General features: G+C 37.2%; 1 protein-coding gene across 1 annotated transcript in view; it reads right to left on the bottom strand.

The window, feature by feature from the left end:
* The window catches only part of TTC27 (tetratricopeptide repeat domain 27), a 183,843-nt gene that overhangs the window by 95,437 nt on the left and 61,388 nt on the right, over window positions 1–27,018 (bottom strand). The window contains exon 10 of the mRNA XM_072409253.1: window positions 3,537–3,603. Within this exon, the coding sequence (XP_072265354.1) occupies window positions 3,537–3,603 (67 nt within the window). The remainder of the gene's footprint in view (window positions 1–3,536; window positions 3,604–27,018) is intronic.

The raw sequence follows: 27,018 nt of genomic DNA on the forward strand, positions 1-27,018 counted from the left end.
TTTTTTTACATAGTGCTACAATTGTTTGCAACCATAGATCTTTGGAACATGTGCAGCAAGACAAGCTTACTGTCAACAGTTACAAAGACATAGCAGAAAAAGGTACCCAAGTAGTAGAGTCTTTCCAGAACCAATCTATTAGCTAGATACCTCCAACTACTTCTGCCAGCAGTTGGAAGTCGCCCTAAACCTTTAATGATCTATAAGTATCGTCCATTGTTTTTTCAATGCAAACAATTGGGTTAACAAACTGCTTACTTCACATCAAACTGTATATGAAACATCACAATATTATGTAAAAAATCGACATACATTACTCCGTGTTCTTAAAATTAAATAAATAGTTAAATTCAATGAAGTTGAAAAGGCAAAAGATTTGCTTCAAGAGTCAGTTCACAGTTCACTTTGATTCTTTAGCTACTAATAAAAAGGTACAATATATTACAGTCAATGAGAAAACACAGATGTGAATGTTGAGGGGAGAGACTGTTTTTTTCTGGGACAGAACAGTATGATGAGCCCTCAGACAGTAACAGAACAAAGCCAGATGATAAACTACAGACTCTGTGTTATGTCATACATATCTGTCATAGGAGATTAATGCATCATCTGTTAAGGCATTCCTGTAATGCTTTTAAAAGATAATATAAATGTTTTTATTTTTTTATGGTCATGGGTATTATACAGTCTATCCAGCCGCCAGGCAATGTTCCTGTATGCTTTTTAACAGTTTACCCAAGTCTCGCTACCACCTCAACTGTTACAAAGCTCAACAGCTTAAGGTAAAATTTGCACACAAATGTGTCGGAGCAGTGTTTCGCTTATCAGAAAGATATGAAGGATACCTCCAGGTGAGAAGTATTTCTACAGATATCCTCTGGATTTTGGCAAACTTTTTTAATGTATTAAAAATTGTATTTCTTTTGCATGGCAAGTGCATATATAGAGGTATAACAACAGCTGCATTAAACAGGTACGGCTGTAAATAAATCAGAAACCATGCTAATTGGTTACCAATGAAGGGCATGAGACCTGCAGCTGCAAGGGCAATATTACAATGGTGCTGTTTCTAAGAAGATTAAAGTTGATGTAAAACTAACAAAATATTTAGTTTGCTAAATTTTCATGTATCTTAAAATTTTGTTTGTTTAGTATAATTTTGCTTCACGTGCTGCTGCTGTCTCCTGTGCACATACATGTATATTTATTAGGGTTTTGCAGTTGCAAAACAGGGACATAATGTGGTTACTTAATAAATAGAAGTGCCTCAGCAAGGATATTCATGGCAAGTATTTTAACCCTTTCAGTCCCAGATGTTAATGATGCTGAAATGCCCAGAGTCCCAAGTTTATCACTAGTCTATAATAAATAATTGAATCTATTTAAAATGGGAGCCATGTTCAATTCAAGTGGACCCTAAATTAAAACAGTCTTACTATAAGAGGAGGTTCTGGCTGATATAGAAAGGTGGGGTATACCTATTTAAGTGGTTTAAATTGTCCTTCTAGGAAACAATTAAAGGATTGTATTCAGAAAAAAGAAAAAAAAAAACTGTATTGTTTATTATTAAGAATTTATATATTTGGAATATAATTGCTCCTATAAAATGAGTCACCACTTAATGTGGAGTAAACAATCAGAGCGACATTATAGTTAAACTTTTTAGGGATTGAAATTGACTTGGAATGCATAAAAAATAATTTTTAAAAGAAACGAGCATGAAGTAATCAGAATTAATTTGTTGCCGAAAAAACATCCACCAAGTGAAAATTGAAACAAAGCACCTGTATCATGGGAAAAAAGGTACACATCACTAACAATAAAGGGAAATGAAAAAGGCTGTGATTCTTGGAGAGGCTTGGCTGACCTGCTGGAAAACTACGCAGTTAGGTGTGATGATACAAACTGTACTGTGAAGTTGAAGGCAGGGAGTCTCTGTAAAAACATGTGCTATTTTTACAATGATTCATTCAGTTTCCTGACAGAATCATTGAAATCAATTCATATAACTGAAAAGAACTTGCCATACTGAGGAGCTGCTTGTGGAGGTACCAACATAAAACATCTATTGGCTTTACAAAAGCAGTTCAACATTAACTCCCTTTTATAATACAGGTTTTCCAGTTCTTTTCAGCGTTTTAGAGGACAAAACAAAAACTTCCTGTCATATTAGAAATGTTTTCCACGCGTGCATTGATGGTAAAGTACATACTGAAATTGTACCATGCTATGATAAGAAAAAACTGTTGATTTATGACACAGATAAGTGAGTTGCCAAGAAATATTCATTAAAAAAAATACTTGAATACTGACATAATGTCCTAAATAGCTTATACTCCTAAGTTCTCCCACAGAACATTGGTTCCCAAGTAAACTATCAAATATCAACAAGTTTGTTCGTGTTAATTTTAGTGATGTTTTAGATAGTTTTATGTTTTATAGTTTTTAGTTTTAATGAGTTAACAGTCTAAATTAGGGATAATCGAATATTTGGTTTTTCAGCCCAGTAAAATAAACAAGGCTGTCTACTTGTACATTGTAGTAAGGTGTTCACTGTTCTGAACTATCCATTATGGAACAATTTTAAATCTACAAAGAGTCAAAATCATTCTTTACAGCATACATAAAGTGGGCCGCTAATAATGATTTTATTTCATGTACATGTACAAAAACATAATGTGAACATATACAACATACAATCATTAAAAAGACCATCACATGGTTTTCCCTCACAATTTCTGCAGATATACAATAAAAAACTATCACATTTATTTTCTCTGCATACCGACGCGTTTCACGCCAGCAGTCACTTCTTCAGGGGATTTGATAGCTGAACAACAAAGCAAGCAAACAGATATCTAAAGCACCAAGGTGATGTTAAAATTCAGGTCAGTCCTACACTGCATGCAAGGCAGGTAATATGGAGAGCACCACCAGTACCCTTTTCTTTAGTCAGTCAATCAAAGATTGTTTGATATGCACACTTCAGCCGGGTCCCACCATCCATCCAGCAAACAAGCATGCATGGGGTATGCAGAGACAATAAATGTGATATTTTTTATTGTATATGTGCACAAAATGTGAGGTAAAGCCAAGTGATGGTCTTTTTATTAATTGTATGTTGTATATGTTCACAGTATGTTTTTATAAGTAGCTGTAGGAAATAAATAGAATTTTTATTGTTATGATATGGGTATGCCAGTAATTTCCAACACAGGTCCACTTATGGGATGTAGGACTATTCTTTTCAAGTAAATATATTTGGTTTATTTGTTTGTTTTTTAATTTAAATAAACTTATTTGCCAGACCATTGACTTTAAAATAGGTTTATCAATGTATCGTTGCATTTCATGTTCTTCACATGTAAAAGCATGTGTCGCTATCCAAAAGAGATGGATTCTGGTTTACCACCTTGGATGAAATCTTAGAAACAGACTCAGAGATGCCAATCAAATATCACTCCATCCCTGGCAGCTAGATAAAGGGTTATTTAGGAAGGTATGGGAAAAAAGCCCCAGTACAAAAAAGTACTTACTGATGTAAAAGCCAGCAATTCTTCTTCTGTTAACTTGTGCACAGGGTTATTCTTCTGGAAATCAATACTGGAAAGTAAAAATATCCCATGAACAGCTAAGAATATTAGATTCAAACAAAATAATCAAAATATATAGAAACGTCACAAAATACACAGTCATAGTTATTGTTCACACCTTGCTGATATAACTAACTAAGGGTATTTAAATATTAACTACTTACAATAAGTATTAATATAAGTAATAAGTATTCCAATTTTGGATATTTGAGAATAAATACCAACAAAACTTACCATCATCTAACTTTTTTAAATAGATGCCTGAACCACTGAGAGTTCACAATTACTAAGTATATAATGTGTTTATATGGGTCTAAATATATCATGTTTCATATGATATTTAGTATAATGACATATACTTTTGTCATTGGTTGGAAAGGATCTTTCACAATCTTTCCAAAGACAAAAGACTGAAAGATGCATGAACGAGCGCTGTACATACAAAGCCATTCTGCTCTATGAAGGAGGGAGAAGGAATGAGCAGCACCCCGCCGCTGCGCTCCCTCCCCTTCACCTGGATCCGCCAAGACAAATCCATGAGCAACGTCGGACAAATGCTGTACACTCCTCTGATTCTCATCCGACACCAGCCCTGAAGCAATAAATGGACGAGAAGAGTGCACATATCCTTACTCTCTCTGTAAATAGTGCTTACTTCCTGTGTTATTGTTTAATAGTCCTAACACACTTTCTGTTCCGGAGAGACAATGCAGATTTTGTACAGAGAACAGGTGTTATCACCCTAGAACGAGAAGTGTGGTATTGGCTGGACCACTGGGTGAAAATATAGTGGGGAAAAAGCCAGATAAAAGAACTATAAGAAACCCACTACATCTAAGGACTTGTAAGCTGTAATATATTGCATTTATGTCACTGGGTTTAGTAATACCTAAATAGTATGTTTATAGGTACAAGGGCAAACATGTGTAGTAAAAACTGCAGTTAGGCTCAGATTCCTTTTAAATAAGACTGATAAACATGTACAGTGAATCTACATTCCTATTTTTGCCACAGCACACTATGCATGCCACATGCCATCTACATTTTAGGATGTACCTCATTCTCAGGTTTTAAAATTTTGCAAATTACCCACCTAATATCCTATTTTTTTTTAAAAAAAACATGTCTTTTTGTGAATGACACTTAAAATTATAACTTTCCGACAGAGTATACAGAAAAGCAGCAACTGTGAAACACTTTCACTGGTATACTGTATAACTGAAAATGATTTTACAGTAACTGTAAGCTTTATGTAGAATACTCCAATAAGGCTTTAATATCTGTAACAACAACAAAATCTGAGGTCAAACAAGAGAGTATTTACGTTATTAATTTTCTATCTCTATATACACAAACAGATGTATACATATGTACATACACAAAAGTACACTGATGGACATACAGGCATAAACATGTTGTCATACACAATATTGCAATCATGAAGCAGGCATAAACAATGAATTAGCAAGCATGTGTTTAAATGAACACTACCACTTGCACGCTATGGTGTTTTAAAATGTCCAGATCATGTTTTACATAACACAAAAAGTTTGTCAGGTTCCATGTTGTTCCCTTATGGATGTACAGGTTTCCAGTGCAAAAGAAATATTTTGCTTGCATACACAACACCCACTGTGTCTCTGTTCTCCTAGTAGCAATCCTGCTAACATTCTCCTTGAACTCATATTCACATATTTACCGAATATTTGTCATCTTAAAGGACACAAAAAAAAGAATATGGGCAAGTAGTTTTGTTTAATAGTAATGATTTGTAGTTACCAAACCAAATAAAAGTAGCATTGAAAGGTTGCAGCAATCTTACAAATCAAAATGTATGTAATATTCAAATCACCACCAGTAGTTTGATCTAGTGCATGCATTAAAAAGCAATCAGCCCATACTCAATCACTCAAAATACATCCCTTTAAAAACTTAACTCGGTAAATCAATTATTTTCTACTCGAAGCATCCGAACATGCTATACCCGAAGGTGTCCAATGGAAATTTACCCACAAAGCAGAAAAAGAGGCACAGCATCCTATGCTAGCAACAGATAAGTAAACTAGAAAGCCTTGCTGTGCAGTGACCCGGACAACTATGTAAGTATATGCTACTCCACATAATATGGTCTCTCGCTGAAGACTCCTTACATGCAAATCTTCTGCATTTTGTCATCTTGGCTAATTGTATAGACCAGACTTTATTGATCTTTTTGCCAGTGGGGAACCCCTTGAAATAACTTCCAGATCTTCTGGAAACCCCTTCTATAATTACTATATCCACCACTCACAGTACAATATTGTGGTGGTCAATAGGATTTGGGATAATTGGCGTCACTTAAACTGACCTAAGAGTCAAAAAATTCTCATTGCTCAGCGAACCCCATGCAACCTTCAGGGGAAAACACCAAGTTGAGAAACACTTGTATGGACAGTGAATTCGGACATCAATGATTCCTCCACCTGTAGCATTCTAAAGTTTCTTGATGGGGACAACAGTGAACCATATTGTCTTATTATGTGTGGAAATGGTCCATTTGCCTAAGACTTTACAAAATATGCAGAAATACGTGGTTGTCAATAATTGCGGAATTTAATGTGTAAAATTTTGGCGAATGGGATATACAGGATATGTTCTAGATCTTTCACTGGTTAATTTATGTAAAATGTTTGATACATTTTAGCGGAATTAATGACCTCACCACCTTACAAGCTAAACATTATTCAAACAGGTTATACTTACCTGCAACCTCTAAAGATACTGTCATGGGAAAAAGAAAGTACACTATCAAATCTTAGCTTTTGCATAGCTGCACATTTGCATAATAAAAAATCATCTGGTCCTAATCAAAAAAAATTCAACCTGAACAGCATACCACTTCAAAGAATCTGAAAAATCAAGACAGTTGGGAATCTTCCCAGGATTAAAAATCCTGTGCATTGCAAAGAACCCAAAAGGTGCATTTTATACTCTACAGGCCTATTACAATTACAATTAAAAAAAAAAAAAGAGTGTTTGGAAGGGTTGCCAGAAGAAAACCTCTTCTCTTTAAAAAGAGCACGGCAGAACAGCTTGGGTTTGCAAAGTTTTCTCTGAATAAGCTAGGACTTCTGGAACAATGAAAATTGAACAGTGCCACCATAAATTAAAACCAAAGACGTTTCAGCACAAACGCCCCATACCAACTATCAAACATGGTGGTGACAGTGTTATTATTTGGGTTTGCTTTGCAGTCACAGGACCTGGGCATCCTGTCAAACATGAGCGTGTGTGACAGCTAAAAGTTGCCTAAAATTGAGCCATGCAAAAGGACAATGAATAATCAGACAATGACAATGTCTGCACACCAGCATATCTACAGCAGAATGGCTGAAAGAAAATGATCACGATTTTGCAAAGTCCAGACCTCAACCAGATCAAAAGATCAAAATGCTGTGAAGTGGCCTTGAAAGAGGTTTGCAAATATAAATGCCAAGAAACGTCAATAAACTGAAAAAGTGTTGTAAAGATGAGTGGGCAAAATTCTTTCACAACAATGACGGTAAAAGTCATAAAGAAAACAACTACCTAAAGCTGAACGAAACTCAAAAAAACATTTACCTTTAAACTAGCAGATCTGTCTATCCATCGGGAGGTTTCTTCGTTTGAGTCCAGCGTCATCCTGATACCTGTCTTCGGCCCAGGCGAGGAAGATGAAGCCCCGGGCGCCTACATCTTCTCTCTTCCTCCATGTTCTTCTTCCTATGTCACCCGATCTCACACTGCACAGGTGCGAGATCGGGTGACCTAGACGGCAGAAAAGGGTGCTGATCTCACTTTGATTAATGAAAGGGCTCCTTCTGTACATTCCCAGGATTAGGGCATAGGCAAAAGGAGCAGCCAAGAGCCTCGTCTTGCATGATGTTGGTATCCCAGGAGGCTTTTTGCTCCCATTCTGTCTTGATCGCTGCGCAATTAATGATTACATGTACATTTAAAAAAATTTTTTTTCCAAATTTGGCTTACATTTTTTTTAAATAAATAATGATACAGTGAAATCTGATGTGCTGTTTAACTTCTGAGGTTAAATTTAAATAGTTTCAGAACCTGTCAAGGACCGCTTGACACTTATGAACAGCTTTTTATATGAAGTTTGAAGACAACACTCCTCTAAGTAAACACTAAAATGAAGTCTTTCCATGATATATCATGTCATGTCAAGCCACTGACATTTTTATCTATTTATTAAAATTGCTAAAGCAAGTCTTTTTAAAGGCCATTTTTTAACTTTACATTTAACATTCATTATTTACGTAACAGTAAAAATCAATTTGGAAATGCATCAATCAATTGGAAACAATTATGAGACAATTGAAGAACACATTTTAGTAGTAGAACAATGTCTATGAAACATTAAGTACAGCTCCTGGATATTTGCAAGTATGACTAAAAAGAGGGATTACGAACATACAACAAGCAAAGATGCAAAGTGGAGTAGAGAAAGAGGAAAAGAGAAGACGACAAAATGAATAAATAAAAAAGAGTTGTTTCCATTGTAGTTACATCTTTCTGTAGAAGTGTACCTATTATCTCTTGGTATACTGCTATACACTGAAACTCCCACTAATAAAACCTCATTTGGCAGAAAGCTTTAGTCCTGTGATGCAGGATCAGTGTGAGGTCCTCCATCAACATAATTTCATTGAACTTTTTCAGCCACAGCTCAATCTTTTTATTTTTAATAAAAGGGGATGCATGTCTTTAGCAATATATTTAATCAATACAGATATCAAGTTTTTGTTTTGTAGTATGGTATTGTTGTGGAATACAAAGAATGATGGATCCTCTGGAAGAACGTATTCAGTGAATTTCTGCGAAAGGGACCAGACCTGCCGCCCGAATGCCAGAGGATTACAAAAGATGTGTAATAATGAACCCTGGGTCTTTCAACATCACCAACATGTGTCAGGCAACTCTAAAAAAGCCTGGTGTAAGGTTGTACTAGTGGTAGATCAATTTATATTGTAAAGGAAGTGACCCCGGAAAGGGTAATAAGTGTGTGGTAGCGCTTCTATAGTATGTGTCTTAGTGGCCTAATCATTTAGAAGCTTAAATGGTGTAAGGGGTCAATGTTAAGAATGCGTCAGTTGCAATGAAGACAGGAAAAGTTTTAGTTGGAGAGCTTGCCAGTGATTCAAGCAAAAAGGACACCTCCTGGTCCTTCAGAACCTCCATAAATATCCAATCCGTTTAAGAAATACATTTTCTCGACATTTTCTAGACTACTAGTTTCAATAAAGCAAAAAAAAAAAAAAAATCTATTCTTCTCAGTTGGCAACAGCCAAACAAGCTGAACATCTGCAGCAAAAGTAAGCAGAGTAGTATTTAGCATGATCAAAGTGTAAAAACAGTTATTGCCATAGAAACCCCCCAAAAAATTGGAAAGACCCAATAAATTTTTTTTTCCTTTCAGCCAATAGATAAATCATTACCAATCCTGCATTTTCAAATTGCAATTTTGTTGAACTCTTTTTTTTAATGAAAATGATCAACTTTCCAATAGCACAACAAAACTGGTAACAAGAACTAAAAGAACTGCATGTGAGTTAGTACGGTAAAAAGTCTATTTCAATTAAAATACAGAATGATGTTGCAGCAAAGGCAGACATTTTAGGAGCTGCATGTGAGTTAGTACTGGTAAAAAGGCTATTTAAAAGAACATACAGAATAATGCTGCGGCTAAGGCAGACATTCTAAGGGCTCTATTTATAAACCAGGGAATCAAGTACTGCCATTGGAAACACATAGACCTGAAAAGATTCTCACAAGAGAATGTTTGGGGAATGTCTGATTTCCTGTTTATTAGAGTCCTATTAAGGACTATTAAGTCCTATTAAGAGTATTTCTTGCTTTTACCTGCCTAATGCTATATCTAAGAAAATTCTTTTTTTTATTTTATGCTATATACCGTGTTTCCCCGATTTTAGGACATCCCCATTAAGTAAGCCACCCCCGATTTTTAAAAAAATTATTAAAATAAGACACTCACCCGTTTATAAGACAGCTCCAGATATCTGATCCTGCGTGTGTTTCCTTAATGCTGGCTGCAGCGTGTGTGTCTTTGATGCTGGCTGCAGGGCGTGTCTATTCCTGAGCAAACTGAAAGTAAAAAGCCTGCACTGAACAAGGATGCAATCCAGTGTGGATTGCCGCACTAGGGGCAGTAGGCTACAGTGGTACAATCTCTGTATACAGACAATCCAGGTCTAGGATCAAGTTTACATGTCTGATGCATTTTCGAGGGTACACAGAATAGTTATGTTTTAAAATGCAGGGATGAGGGTAAAGACCTGAATGGTTTCATCACTACATCAAAATAGCACTGAAAAAGAATTAAAAATAATTTTAAAAACATAATTTCCTGTATATACTTCAGATTATTTTGCTAATATCCTAATCCCAATAAATTATAAATAGAAGTCAGCTTGTATGCGAAAAAAGGCAACAAAAAAAATTAAATGTTTATCTATATTATATACATACAGTTTTGTCTAATAAAAAGCTACAGACAACAAATGTTTCCCCTACCTATCACCAAGTTTACCGTGTCTTCTAATTCCCACAATAGGGGTAATATATGCATTTTTTGGCACAAGTATACAATTAGAAAAAATGGTTATACAGGAAAATCCCAGCAGCTCATCATTTTCTGAAATACTCAGACAACCATGCCACATTTAAAGCTAACCTAAACTTTTGGATTAGATAGCCACTTAGAAATAAGCATCAACAAGCAGTTTAACTGGTGTACCTAATAAAGTAATTGATAAGTCTAGTTGCAATTTAAAAAAAAAATACTAGCAGGTAGTATTTTACAGCAGGGGAAACTCTGAATGTCTCTTCTGTCATGATGTCCAAATACATTTGCAGTGGGCCTAGTGAGAACACAGAGGTACATTTTACTATAATAATCTAAAATATTAGCTGAAATCTACTTTGTTGGAACTATACAGACCTTTCCTGGTTACAAAAATGTTGTCAACATAGAAGAAAAACTGTGAGATATTCAAACAATCGACTTAAAAAGCTGTAGCTTAGTCACACAATCTTTAAACTATACTCATTAGGGACTGTTCCCACTATGTGGTAATACACACGTATCGCCATGCATTGAATTCAGCAACCTATTCATTTTAATGGGCTGTGTAATGCGCCACATCACACAAAACTGTAGCGCACACTGATTTTTGAGTGTAGTTCACTGTAACACAAAGCAGTGCATGTGTGCTTGAGGGGTCTTTTAAAAATTATTGATAATCAAGTGGATCAGTGCATGCCCTGTGCATCATCATGCATGATTTCTTTAATGGAAAAGAGAGAGTTAAAACAACACACTAGTGAGAAGAAATCCTAGCCAAAAGAAAATTCAACAACAAATTTAAAAAAATGTTGGTATCTAATACTTGCCTGGCTGACATGGTTCAAAGAACTTTTTTGTACTCTGTAGTCCAAAAGGTTATTTAAGCAAGCACAAGGTTTAATAGGGAAACTTGAATTAGCGATGATCTGGCCAAATCTCCTCTCTTTTGAGCTTAAATTTAGCCTACTTCCATTTCCATTCATTTAAAACCCTACATTCCATATTAATGCATCCTTGTAGGAAAAGCAAGTGTTTCATGATGTTTGCCACACACTGCACACTATGCTTATTAAACTGTTCATCTAGAAATGAGGACCATACTTTTGGCTAGATGTATTCAAAAGGTGACCCAAAGCTGTAAAACATAATGATTGGATCAAAGAATTATTCTGTTTTCATTACAGTTCCCATCTTTCACTCATCACATATTGAAATGAAATGTAAAAAAAATACCATGATCATATTTAAATTCTGTCCCAAATGTACAACAGAGCACCAATATATTGAGCTGGCGCCAGAATTTTTAATTTAAAACCAGTACTGGCTCTTTTCCATATTCACTAATTGGATTGATTCCTGATGTTGGAAAAATACTGCTGTAATACAAACTATCCAGAGTACCACTTTATAACTTCATACTTGTAGGTAGCTGCCAGGTATTGTGGTGTCAGTCCCCAAGTCTCTGCAATAATGTAAAACTTACAAGGAGTAACCATTTCAGTTCTATACTATACTAGTTCATTTATAAATCAAGATAAATGATCCGATATACTCAAACCAACAAACAGGAATAATTTAAAGCCTGATACATTGATCAAACTGAGACCTGGGCTTAGATTTAAATGTTAATATCCAAACAGAACTAACATTAAAAAAATGTAACATAGTTTTTAAGTTTGTTTATTAGGGGGTTAGAAATTCTGTCAGGTTTTTATTGCTGTTTTTGTTTATGTTGCCAATACCAGTGGCTAAAAGGGAAATGAGGGGAAGTACAATCAGAAAATGGATAGTAGGAAGACAGCAGTTCTGTTAGTTTACAGAAAACCCTAATGCTACATCTCAGACTCTACAGGCCTTAGTTAGCATGGTAAATGTTAAATTTTACAGAAATTACATTTAGGAAAAGACTGAACAAGGGCAACTTGATTAGAAGGGTTGCATCTGAACAAACCAAGAGACTTCTGGAACAATGGCCACAATTTATTAAAGCTCTAAGGCTGGGGAGGATACACTTTCTTTGGTGAAGCTGGGTTATCCAGCAAACGTGGAATGGATTTCCTAAAGTAATTTGCTATTTGTTAGCAAATATGGAAAGAGTAGAAAAGACTAGGGTTTTGTAGGCAAAAGTACAACTGTATTGAGGCATCAAGCAGGTATACAATCAATATTCAGTAAAATAAAATTCCAATACATTCATAAGTAAAGAGACATCTACATTAGATTTGTCATGGGGATGATGCCTGTCAACTATACATAAACAACTAGGAAAAGCTCCATAAGCAGAAAACCGTCTCAACCCGACGCGTTTCATCCGATAGGCTTCTTCAGGGGATATAATGAGAACATACTGTAGCTGAGAGACATAGCAATAACACATATGTATTCAATAAATATCATGTAGTACCATAGACGATTACCAGTTGCCAACAATGACAGCAGCATGGATACAGACACAGCTCTCATGCTGCTGCTGCTGGGATTATCTTGAATAACAAAGTGGGTCGGAAGCAGGCACCATTGATTGCCAGGTCTTTAGTGCACGCCCACTCTCACCCTCTCCCGGCAACACGATCCCATTGAGGAACATAGGAGATGCACGCACCCCATTCCTCACAAGATGAGCAGAGAGGCTCTGCCAGGACAAGACCAACGAGGCGATGCTTGGCTAGAATAATAATAGTGCCAAAGTTGGTGAAAACCCACAGCAGATCAGCAAAAACATCCTATACAATCTGTCGGTGGAGGGGTGATGATTTGGGCTTGCAGTCAGTCATTGGGTTGACTATGACAGGCAATCTGTGTGACAGCAAAAACTTGGTTAAAATTGGAGAACGAAACAGAATTGTAATCACAAGTACACCAGCAAATCTACAACAAAACGGCAAAAAAATAAAAGAATAATGGTGTTCCAAAGGCTCAGTCAAAACCTAGGTTTCAACCCAATCAAAATGTTGTAGTAAGACATTGAGAGTAGTGTTTACACAAATGCTTGCAAATCTTAAACTGAAGTAGTGTAGTAAGGTAGAGTGGGCCTAAATTCCACAGCTTTCAAAAAGAGACGAAAATAAAAGACAGGGAGCACAACAAGGAAGACAGTCAGCAGACAAACAGGGCAACAGCCAACAGCCTTTTTCTAACAATATTGTTTCAGTGAATCAAAAATGTGTAAGAGCAAATATGGACATCACTGTGCACCAAATTAAACTTTGATTTTTGAGCTAATTTACAAGCAGTAAATTACATCACAATTTTAAAATGTGTAGCCTAAAATGTGTAAAATACAAACTGACATGCAGTTTTACTATATAATATTTTGTTGTTTTGTGTTGGTTTTAGGCTTTGGATTCTTTCCAAGTAACAGTCTCCTGTATGTCATTTCCTTTTTGTTATTACTTTCTGGTTTCTAGATCCTATTTAAAAATGCAAAAGAATAACTTAGGAGAAAACAATCCTCTGACAGAATAGAGTAATTGGGGTACAATGCATATCAGAACTACAGAGGATTTTGGGGTGTTTACTTTAGAAGATTGAAAATTGCAAAAAAGTATGGCTTGCAAGTGTGAGATCAAGAACCAGAGGTTCAGAGACAGTCAACAAAAAATGGTGAAAGGTCTGAGAGATAAACATTTTAGTACAGATGACAAGAAATAATGTACATTTGCGTACTGTACACTTACGAGGTTGATGCTGACCTGTTGGGACATTCTTGTTCCCACTTATTTATGGATTAGTTGTATGCTGTATAGCGCCATTCTTATGGCCAAAAAATGTTATGGCAATGTTGTAAGAATCATTAATTTGTATTGTGTTATTGAGAAGTTTATCAACAATACAATATTCTTGCCTTGAAAAACCCCTCTGCTGTGTTCTATTTGTATTTATGTTTTTAACAATATATTGTTAACAATGTAAATAAGGTTCAGGCGGTATATATTCAATATAAAACTAAGATCAGAACACAAAGAACTATCAAAATAAAAACTGGAGCAGACTTGATGGACAACTTGCTTTGAGTTGTGCTACAGCAAACTCCATAACCATCTTTTAACCACCTCCATATTTCAGTATGTCTGCAAAGTTTTTATACCTTCACTGATCCAAGACCTTAATTGCATCTGATTGCTGGGGAAACAGAGCAATCCCAGCTTTCCTTGCATGTGCTGAGTATGAATAAGGCACATGGCCAATCGAGATGGTTGAAGATCATCTCTGGGAGGAATAGGGGAAGGAAGATGGAGGGGCATAGAAATGGATGTGGAAAGGTTTATTGTAAGGGTGTAGTTCCACTTTAAGGGTGGCAATGATGTAATGGTGTGGGGGATTATTTTCTTGGCACAATTTGGGCTCCATCATACCAGCTCAACATTGGTCGAATTAGTAGTGCCCAACCTTTTTTTTTATCTGGGGGGCCACTGTTGACATTGGGATAAAACTTGCGGGCCACAATGCAAATAAACATTAAATGTATGTTTAAAACTGGAATATGTTTAAATATAAACAAATTGAAATGTTTCAGGGCCCTACATCTACCCGTTTCTGAGAAATGGTGGTTCACAGAAGGTAAGTGGCCAGATATGAGTGACAGGGTAGCACAGTATGATAAGTATAGTTTTTCTGTGATGTGATGGTGCTGCAGCAATAAAAATTTTAGGGGGAGTTAGCTACAAGAGTCCCCACTTATCATACATTTTATTATACCTACAGCTCCCCTTTCAGGAGAAACTGGGATTCAAAGAACATAAGCGGACATTAATATGTGACAGTGCACAATGGTATGGTAGGAGTGATACAATTTTAGTGTGGGGGAAGGCAGCCACAAACGTTCCCCACTTATCCTACATTTTTCTTTTTTTACTGTTAGAGAAGTTGTGGAAATTAGCCAGCTATGTGTGACAGGGTAGCATGGTATGACAGGTAAAGTTTTTTGTTTCTTGTGATGGTGCCGTAGTGGTGAAATTTTAGGGGGGGGGGTTATCCACAAGAGTCCTGCACCTGCAGTTACATTTCCCTTTTCTTACTGAGTAATTGGAATTCATAGAGAGTAAGGGGATAGCTATGTGTGACAGGGTAGCATGATATGAGTATAACATTTTAAAGGGGAAGGGGGGGGCATAAGGAGTTTCCTACAGGCTCCGACATTTCCAGTTGCCAAATCCCACTGTTCTAGAGAAATTGGGGTTCACGAAATGTAAGTGTCCAGCTATGTGTAGCAGGCACCCCACCAGCTGCTCAGTCCCTTGCACCACAGTGTCTGCAGATTTGACTCCAGGTGGCAGTGAGCAGTACTAAGCTTCTCCTCCAAGCCAGGGTTCCATGGCACAAAACAGGGGTAACCGCATTGCAACCTTACCGCCAACCTGAATGCAGCTTAGAAGTTTTGTGAACTTTAAGGGGCACCACAGTGCACAGACAATTGGCAGTACCCTAATGTTTATTGCCATAAGTGGCCCCCAGGGGGTCCTCAACATGCAAACCCACTTTGGGGACCCCGGTCTTGAAATAGCCCCACTTAAGCTGCGTACACACGTGCAATTCTTGTCGTTGGAAAGGATCTTCTGCTCTATGGAGAGGGGAGGGGGAGAACGACGGAGCGGCACCCTGCTGCGCGCTCTCCCCCTTCCCTTGCATTAGGATCGCTCGTCGTGCATCGTTCGTGGATCCGCCAGGACGGATCCATGGACGATGAACGACACCGACTGTACACACGCCAGATTCTCGCCCAATATCGGGCGAGAAAAATCTGACGTGTGTATGCAGCTTTAATGTCAAAATATCCCTGATTGTTAGGATTTTATCCTTGTTACACCGTATCTGGCAACTTTTTATGTTTAGGAGGCTGAAATTTGGTATAGCTGCACTTAGGGTCCCCTGTGTACCCTGAAAAATTAACATTTCTATACGTGGGGATAAGGAAAGCTGCTTGAACATAGACACTCTCATGCTTCTGCACACAGGCTCCCATGTTGCTTCTGGCATTATCTCACAGTACAAGATGTTGGGGAGCAGCTCACTCTGCTGGCAGCACAATCTCATAGAGGAACATAGGAGATGCATGCTCCATCCCCCGCAAGACAACAAGCAGAGAGGATCGAGGAGAGGGCCGGATCGGACAGCTCCGCGGGCCATAGGTTGGGCACCCCTGGTTAAATTGTTACAGCCAACCTCAGTATTGTTGTTTTGTACCCATCTTTTGATGGCTACTTCCATCATGATATTTTGCCATGTCACAAAATTTTTTTTGACCATAACAATTAGTTTACTTGCAAATGGGCTCCACAGTCGGCAGATTTCAATCAAACACAGCAACTTTGGGATGTGGTGGAGAGGGAGATTTCCATCATGGTTACAGTCAACAATTTTGCAGCAACTGTGCATTGCTGTAATCCCAATAAGCCAAAAATTCCTGGGGATTGCCTTCAGCTATGAAGCTATGGCATGAAGAATTATAGCAGTGCTGAAGGCAAAAGAAGGTCCAACTTGACATTAGCAAGGTGTACCTAATACCTTGGCTAGTGAGTGTAGGTCTACACCTAGAGAGCATGAAATACAGAAACAGGGGCTTCTGGGTATTTGTGTAGTGGTATAAATAAACTACTAAGAAAAAGTTTTTTTTGTTCTGAGAACAACCTACAGCGCTACTGCACTCCTTGGCAAAAATTATTTAAATTGTGAAATACATGGGCAAACTGCTATTTGTACAGGGAAAAAAAGGATGAATACAGTGCCTGCAACAGTAGGTGTTCTGGACACATTTTATGGTGTCATAGAGCATTATTTACTTTAGTCAATAAAGAACCAAAGCCAGTAAACCAGTATATGAGCCAAGTAACTAGCCATTCGAGAACATCAGTCACATTTCCCTTAGGAAAACTAAAAAAGTAAAAAAATTACTGAACATACATATGGATTGTAATCTGGTCAACAATCTCTTCCCATTTAGCTGCTAATTTTGCAGTATAATAAAACAATGCATTTTAAAACAAATAGCTAAAAATATTGTACTAGTATACAATACTATTACTGCCCTATATTTAGGTACTGGCCACTGCCCTCAGAATAAAGAAAGCTTTCCTCAAGCAATACTAGTCATTTTTCAACTTCAAGGGCATGTCACATTTGCTTATCTTGTTCATACTTTAAATTGGCTTTCAGTCTTTAGCCAATTCATTACAATCAGCATTTGGCTGCAATCAGTGTCTAGCAAAACTGTCATCATCACTTGGGAATGTCAAGGATCACTATCACAGTGATCAGATCTCACAGGGTTTCCGTCTTCAAGATTGATGTGGCTATAATGAAAGATGTAGCTGCCAGAAAGCTGCATATTATTGTGCTGGATTAGTCTGTAAGTAAATCTCCCCTTTGAGGGTTTTCTTTCGCCGCGTGGATTGCCAAATTCGTTATTTTCCATGTATATACAATCATGTCCTAACGACATTACATTGGAAACAGCAAAACATAATGTATATGTAAAAAAACGTTATCACTGTTATTATGTAACTTAAGTTTTTTTTTTTTTTTGTTTAGCAAAAGTGAGCCTGCTGGTGTATACAAAATTCAAAGCTAAAGCATTAGGAAAAATACCCAACAACTGTGGTGAGTAGGAAGAAAAATGCTATAGCATTAACATTTAGATGAAATCAGCATGCAGCAGGGTCAATGGTATGAAGAAGAAAAAAAATCTTTAACATAAGTAGTCAAAAGGAGGACAAAAGGCCCCAGTGTGATCATTTGTGATCAAAAGAGGAAGACAAAGTTTACAATACAGGTAATTGGTGAGAATAAAAATTGCTTAAGAACTGGAGATCAGAGAAAAAAAAGCTCCATAATTGGTAGTTAGTATGAGGAGGAACAAAAAAAAAACTTTTCCAGTGTAGGTGATCAGTTGTAGGAAAATAAGCCTTAGCACCAGTGGTTATTGGGTGGGAAAATAGCTCAGTGTCAGTGGCAAGGAGGAGAAAGAATGCCTAGTCTTTGGAGTCAGTGGGAGAAGAAATGCCAAGCACTGGTGTCAATAAGATGTTCCTTGTGTCACAGAGTTGCCTCTAAATATCCTGCATGACAACAGTACCAGAATTAATTAGGCCCCTGTAAGCGGGATCACCACTCCCAGATTGTTTTCTGTAAAACCGGTGGCAAAGGCTGACATGTTGTGATGACACTGATCAAGCAGTTGTTATTTTTTCTGTTTGTTATTATTAAAACTCTAACAAAAGCATGAATTAAGAAGTACATTTTCCTCTACAAACAAAAGTTCATAGATGCCTAAATTAAAAATATTTAATGCTTTTAATTCAGTTTTTATTTTATTTTACACCTTAAATAGCTGTATGGATATTTGATTTTAAATATCAGTCCAATGAATGACTGAAAGACCATTTATCTGACTGAACACTGACCCGATGAGAAAACTTCTAAAGAATGAGTTTAATGGGTTCATTTATCCCAAACACAAAGAGCTGGATCTGCATTAAAGTACTTCGACAAACACTGCTTTCAAGCTGTCCTATAAATGAGATTCAATTCCTGAAATGCAGCATTTCATTCCTATTTTAAATGCACTAATTTATGTTAAATTAGAAGTTCCAGCTCTTACAGCACTGGTAATTTAAAACCTTGCAGACTATAATCGAAGCCACTTGTAAGACTTTCTATAGCCTAAATTCCCATAGAAAAATATCAATGGCATCTGTGGTCTCTGCAGACTGCTGGTATACTCAAAATCTGCTATGATAGTGCCCACAGCAGTTAAATGATGGAAAAGCAGTCAATGCTTCACCTTCAACTGCTTCTGTGATACGGAGTTTGTAGTTTTGTGAAAAAACAATATAAAATCAGACAAGTGTTCTATCTGATGAAAAAATGTCATAGAATTCCTTGCAACTTGGGACATGCTAAGAATCAAAGCGTTCAAATACAGAAAAATCTGGGCAATCAAGCCCCATACCTACATGTGAAATATCACAAAGGTGGACTGTGGATTATGTATCTTCAGGTGGTATTTGGTAATTGTTATGCTAATTGTATGTTTTATACATTAAACAAATACACATTAACAAATCTGTTATCTTAAAAGTTACATGGTTGCCCCAAGCTCTTAGTGGACAAGGGATGGTGTCTGGGGGAAGAGTTGGCAAGGACCAGGAATCAACCGATAAGCAACATTCCAACAGAGACAAGTCCAGAATACAGAGCAAGAGGTCATACACAGGTAATCCGTCCACCAGAAGAGGTACACAAGCAAAGTCAGGAACACAGGCAGAAGGTCGGTCCAAGCAGCATAAACTTACAGGATCAGAAACAGGCAAGGTCAGCAACAGTAAACATCGCTGGACATAATAAACAGTGTTTCATACTGTGATGGTACACAGCACAGGATTGCCGGAGTGATAAACAACTCCTAACAATACCAATATAGGTTTTAGGATGAACTTAGAAAAAATCGAGTGTTTTAAGGATAGGGAATTTCTACATTGAACATAACTTTGGCCTCCCCAGATCTAGTAAAACTTCTGGGAATCTGGTTCTCAGACAACTACTCAAAAAGTAGAAAAAAAGTAGTTTTGGAAGCTCAGCGCTTAAACCTTAGAAGGGAAAGTTCCTATTTTTAAACAGGTTATCCTTCCCATAGTATTATTTGTTGCTATGCTTTTCGTACCCTCTTTTAATGTTTTTTTTGTTCAGAAATGTGTAAGCTCAGAAGGAAAGGCTTTGCCTCTGCTAATAAAGATGCCATCTCCTCCTGAAATCATGCCTGACTTGTCTAATCTGACTAAAATCATGCCTTTATCAAACAGTTAATTAGACTGGATTAAGGGCAGATTAAGCCTTAATGAGAATAGGAAGTGACTGGTGATCGTGTGTGGGAAGTTGTGTGGAACCTGTCACTTAACCCAAAAGTGGTGGTTTGACGAGAGGTATGTACACTTTACTGCTAAGGCACAAAAACAAACACATATATATTTCAAGATATGTAATAAATATAAAACAATCTCCATATCAGGATTGATTTTCCTAACAAACCAATTATTTATTCCTAAAAGTAAAACTTGTTCCATATATTAAAAACAGATAAAGCTGATTTACAATATCATGGTTATAGATGGGTTCCACGGTCCTTGATAAAATACCCTATAAACGTTAGTTCTCTAAAACATACAGCCCCAGAAAACGTCTATTATTTTTTTAAATGTATGTACACCATTAGCAAAAATAACAAGTCAGAGGGTATTCAAAAATGGACCAAATCCTAGAGTTGCATGTTTTATGAATTTCCAAAGTCGAATCGAGGCTACGAGAAACAAACACAGTACATATCACAAAGTGATTTCTATGGCTTGAAGCCCATATTAAGGGCATATGGGCCCAATTAAACATATTGGCAATTTAAAAACTTAAAGGAAAATAAGAGTCTGTAAGAATTATTTCTCTTATATTACTGGCCAGTGGGAAGAATGTCAGCCCTAAAGAGAGCTTTAAAAGATTTTTAATGTCATCTATACTATCCTAAAAAATCTAAACAAATTGTTCATTGCTCAAGGAACCCCTAACAACCTCTGGAGGAACCCTGTTTGAAAAACACTGGACTGGAGTCTTACCCAATTTTTCCGGAAGGGCAGTGACGTAACATGCAGTGATGTGGATGATGGGTGAAAAAATGGAGCATGGCACTGTTTTCCTGTTACAACTGCCAGCATAACCAAATATCTGTTTTTCTCCTTTAGATTTACCAAGTAAAAAGCACTTACTAGCTACTACAATACTAAGTAACTTCAGCTACATTTACATTTAGCAGTATAACATAAAGAATCGCCAGATGAAGCATCAGGAATGTCAACAAGCACATGTCATGGCATATGTATACACATTTCTATTATACAAAATATATGTAATGACATTATGAATAATCCTAATTCTTCTGAGACTGAATCCCTATTCCTCTTTCATTTACAATGTTTCTACTAATGAAGTCATAAGAAAAACATACATCATAACAAAAAAGAAATATGATAATTATTGTGCAAAAAGAATTACGCACTTGGAACTGCTGTGCTTATGGTTAACCTAATTACAGTGTCTTAATGTAGAAGAATAACACATTAAATCATACAATTTTTTTCTTTGAACAAAATAGATGTAATTTAATATTGCTATTGTTAGTAAAAAAAAATTAAAAAAAAGAAAGAAGAAAAAATGTGAGGTTGAATAGACAAGACACTGTTAGAAACTCTTAATTCCCCCGCCTTTTAGATTTTAAGCTCTTTAGGGCAGGGTCCTCTCCTCCTCCTGTGTCACTGTCCGTATTCGTCCATCATTTGCAACCCCTATTTAAAGTACAGTGCTGCGTAATATGTTGGCGCTACAAATATCCTGTTAATTAATAATAACTCAAAAAAAATGTAGGTTACCGTTGATGACTTTTCTTGGAAAAACCTTAGGGGGTGAAGTGCTTTTGGTTTTCTGTGTTCTGGTAAACAACATGATGGGTTGGTGGGTTTATTGGGTGGATGGATGGATAGCTTTAACAACCTTGTTCAATGCTCAGCTGCTGAATCTGGTAATCAGGAACAGAGATGTCAGAGATTCTTGACATGTCTGTATATTCAGATACACAAAAAGTGCCAAGAAGAAAAGGTATTGCTGCCAATAACAGCTAGTTTTATGGCTACTTCTGAAGTTAAGGAGTGATACAAATTGTCTATTTAAATAAGGTCAAAAGTAAGACAGGTTGATTAAAAATTTTCCTCCCTACTGATGATCCAAAAAATATTTGCATGATCATTCTGGAATCCTTCGTAACTTCCCTTTGGTTAAGATACAGAGCGTTCGACAGCCTGTAACAGTGTATTTATACTACTTATTAAAAAAAAAAATAAAAAAAATTGGGGTTTTGGCCCCTGTATTTTTTGGCACTTGAGACACACTAACCAACGTAAACACTATATTATTTCACAGGATCCTATTAAGGAAAAGTGTTACAGTATTGCCATGGATATGTTAGGATAACACCGCCAAATAAAACAGTGTTACTACATCCAAAATTCTCTCCTATTATTAATAACAATGCCCTTATTTGAGTTTACAATACCAATCCACAAAAAATGGCTATTATAGTTGTAACACAGTTGTGCTCATAAGTTTACATACCCTGGCAGAATTTATAAAACAAACATCATCATTTCATGCAGAAATCTCTAATTTTATTTAGAGAGCGTGTATCACATCATTTTATGTGTCCTTTTGTAAATGATAAAAGATAACAGAAATTGCCAGATAATAGAAAGAGCCCCATTTTAGAAATGGGCCCAAATAAATGCTTACATAGCCTTAATTGGAGGTGCTGATAATACACACATTAATAGGGGTAATTAAAGGACAGGGTCCATAACATCTTTGATTGTCTGCATATACATTGTCATTTTAAATAAATTCAGAGCTGGACAGTCTTTGACAGAGACTGAACCATGGGGCAAAAGAACGGTCAATAGACCAGAGAGAAAACGTTGATGAATTGCACAAATTAGGCAAAGTATATAATAAAATATCCAGAGTTTTGAAAAGACCTATGCAGTGACCTAAAGCAGTGATGAATCTGATAAAAACATGGAAAGATAGGGGTTCTGTTGTTGCAAAGCAATGTTCTGGTACACCAACCAAGGTTTTTGCCAAAAATGCCAGGAAAATTTGTTGAGACACAAAGAAAACCCAACAAGCCACTTTAGCCTAAACACTTCTCTGCAAATACCTAGTGTTATTGTTCCACGATACACAATATGAAGGCACTTGAACAAAAATGGACAACATAGTCAAGTAGTGTGGATGGAAGAAGACCTATAACGAAATCTACACCGTCTACTATGAAGCATGGAGGTTGATTTCTAATGTTCCTGGGGCGTGTCAGATACAGCAGCACAAGGAACTTGTTGACACAGCACAAGGCCAAGTTGACCCCTTAGTGGCAAGAGCAGAAAAAAATAAAGGTGCTGGAGTGGATAATATAATTAAACTACTTTAGGGATATCTCAAACATGCAGTTCATGAAAGACAACCCAAGAATTTACAGGACCTGGAGTTTTTTCTTTTTCTCAAGAAGAATGGACAGGTTTACCTGAAAAAATGGACCTCATCCACAACTCCTATGAAAGTCTGTTTGCCATAATTGATGCTAAATAGGGTAATACACTGTTATATAACCTAGTAAGTATAAGCACAAGAATTATGAGGCTCCATAAGTTGCTTTTCAGATAAAGAACTACAGTTTTGTGAGCACAGAGTGTCTAATACTAGTATCATATTAGCAAGTGTTATTTTTGTGCCTTTTTCTTTTAGCAACAGAAATGGCTTTTGATCACAACCATAAAATCTACTTCTGACAATACTTCTTTAGACTGTAGATAGGTGTCCCAGGTTTCAAGAGCTTTTGCATCTGAAAACATCTATTGGCAATGGAATGAATGCTTTGGAATGTTTACTTTTAATATGGAGGGTAAACTATCACCTCTCCTTCAACTTTTTAGTAAGTATGAGCTTTGCACACTTATTTACACTGAACTGTTTAAGCTTTTATTGAAGTAAATCCACGTGGGTCAAACTGCACATTAAATCATTGATCATTAGCATCAACGTGTAACATTTGCGGCAGCACTGGGCTATATGATGACAAACAGCTCATTCTTAGCACATATGTGTAAGGGAACCTCTTGTTTTTATTGAGTAGACACTGCAAACATGTATAAAATGTTTGGCCCAGACTTAAAGATGTGCTCTCGAAAACTCTCTCTCCCATACACACTCATTTTTTTTCAGTCACTAACCATAGGTTGTAAACTGTTGGGACTTTGGAAAAAGGATAAGTACAAGCAGTACTACCACCAGTGACCACTACCACTACAGTGAACTTTTTATTTATTATTTATTTGTGATTAATAATAGGCCTAAAATCTTGGTTCTTTAAATCCAAATATATATATATATATATATATAGATAGATAGATATGTGTATATGAATGTGGAGATGGATTTCTAATTTTTTGGTTGCAAGCAACTCTAAAATATCTATATAAAAGAATTAGAGACAATACGATTACTCCATTCCATGAATACTGCAAAAAGCTGACCTGAACCGATACTGGTTTCCTAGCTTCAGTAGTTTGTAAGTCACTTGCTGAATGACATTTTTCATAGTCTATCAGTAGAAAAATATTGGAGTTAGATGACTGGCATGCCTTTCAGTTAACTAGCATTTTTAGATGATGATCAGCAATACTAGTCCATATATATCTTAGCAAGGGTCTTCTTTAAGTGGCAGGGCAGGGCCAGCAAGTTTAGCAATTATAGCTCTGTGTCTGTTCTTTTAGGCTATGCTTGCTGTTTCTTCACTGAAAAATTCACTGCTGCAACTATTCCCTAACTGTTTTGAAGTGTATCTGGCAATTTATAAACTTTAACTGTATCTTATCCAGTTTACTGTTTCCAAAACTGTTCGCGCTCCCTAACTCCATTAATAAACACTATATTACTTAAAAGAATCTTCATTCTTTTGACATTAGAAGAGTATAGCATAATTAAAATAACCTAGTTCCTAAACAATTACTTTAGGTACCTGCACTTTTAAAGGTGTCCTGGAAAAATTAAGCATGTTAGTTAAATTTCTAAATGTTTACACTATGAAAAGCAAGTATGTGCAGATGTTCACGCTCCCAAAAGGCTAGAAATTATTTTCAACAGATTTATGTGTTTTACCTTATGTCTGTGTGATGTAAAACTTTTGCTGCCGTTAGCCTAAATTACAAAAATGATAAAGGCAACTTATTTACCCTCTTTTATTTTAACCTTGAGTGCCATCAGATGGCTTAACAACATTTGAACTATGCAAATGAAATAACTTCTCTTTTCATATTGCTCACCTGTCAATTTAAAAAGAATTTACAAATACAAACTTGATAGCTACAGGATGATAATAAATGAGTACTTAAACTGGGATATGAGTGCGCACTCTGCTCCCACACCCGGGGATCCTAAAAGCAGCCTGTAGTGGAACCCAGGACTGCAGCACCTGCTTCAGCCCGACCTTTCCTTCAGGGATGCCAGGCTCATCAACTAAACACCAGAAGAAGATGGTAAACCTTGATCAGGGAGACTCTACCCAGGGTTGAAGCAGCTGCAGCCAAGATGGCCCCCATGGCATAGGCAGCCACAGAGATCACACAGGATGTCCCTGTGGATCTCCAGCCTGTTTCCCCTGCTTCACCTGCCTCTCCAGCGCTGACCATGGATGACACCTCAGAAAAGGGACACTCTCTCATGCCACCACAAGCCCTGGACAAACAGCCCCACAAATGCTGACTCCAGCAGAGCCACTATGTTCCATTTTCTTTCTTTTCTAGCAATTTTACCTAGGATGTTTTGATCATTATTGTTGTTAATTGCTGGTTGATGCAATATTTTTCCCTACAGTCCTGGGCCCTATCGCAGTTGTAGGATCCAAATTCCAGTTTTTTGATGCCTGAGTTGCCATCAATTAATAATAAGATAATATCTATAGGATTTTTATTTTCACGGGAACTGATTAATCTTTTTCCTTTTATTTCTTATGGGAAAAACTTGTTTGGTATACGTCCTGTTTGGTATAAGTCCAAGGATCTGGAACGAATTAAGTACTTATACCAAGGTACCACTGTATTATGAAGCAGCCCAGTTTGAGGTGTCCCCCTTCCCAATAGATGGCCTGCTTTGGGTTCACATCTTAGCCCATGGATGTATCACAAATCCTGTGTTGGAGCATACACTGCAACTATTGGACAGACATAAAATGCCATTCTTAACAATCCAGCTTTCCATCTGGGTCCCTCAAATTATATGACGTTTAAATCGTGACAGTCACAAAACAATTAATAGTGTGATGATTATGATATGCTGTCAGTGCAGGGACCAAAAACTTTCACCTTCTTGTGAAACACACATGAACTCCCTTCAGATCTTTTGTTATTTGCAGATTAAGCACTTACCAACGCACTCCACCTTAGAACGTTTAAATGCGTTTGAAGACTTCTTTCTAGTCCCAAAGGGTAACATCATGATTATTTACAACTCCTTACTAGCTAAACAAGCCCTAGAACTGCATGCTTATGTAACTAACTGGGAGAAAGACTTGCAGAGCACATTAGATCGTGAAACCTGGTGTTCAGTTTATGATTTCACTGCCAGGAGCTCTACTAGTAGCTTGGCAGTGGAAGCGAACTACAAACGTCTTATGCGATGGTACGTGGTACCTGTCAGGCTATGCAAATTCATGAGTACCTCCACTGGTTTCTGTTTTAGAGGCTGTCCCTCCAGTGATCAACCCAGAATTTTTTTTAAGCCGCGTGGGCAGAAATTGTAGACTGGTAGCAGCCCCTGTATTGTGACCCACCTCTTTAGTAACCACCCAAAAACAGTCAAGTGGTTACTGAAAAGTGCCGGGTGGTGAACCCAGCTAAAACAGGCTGGGGTGAACACTACTCTCTAGGGCAGAGGTCAGCAAACTCCAGCCTTTGGGCCAGATACGGCCTAGCCGGTAGTTTGTTGCGGCCTAACGCCCCTTGGCCGATCCGGCCTAATCCAGGTCGGCAACGCACGGCGGAGCCGCATGTGGTTCTTGAGTCTCCGTGTTGTGGCTTCCTTCCCTATTTACCGCGGCCGGCGTTAACACTTCCGCTGCCCAGGTAAATAGGGGATTTCCCTTCAGGGGGCCTTCCAGGTGGGGGGTGGAGCGATTAGGGCAGGACTTGAGAGAGACAGAGTTCAGCCTAGTGTGCCCCTGCCTAC

Source organism: Pyxicephalus adspersus, chromosome 4 (genome assembly GCF_032062135.1).
Source record: "Pyxicephalus adspersus chromosome 4, UCB_Pads_2.0, whole genome shotgun sequence".
Lineage (NCBI taxonomy): Eukaryota > Metazoa > Chordata > Amphibia > Anura > Pyxicephalidae > Pyxicephalus > Pyxicephalus adspersus.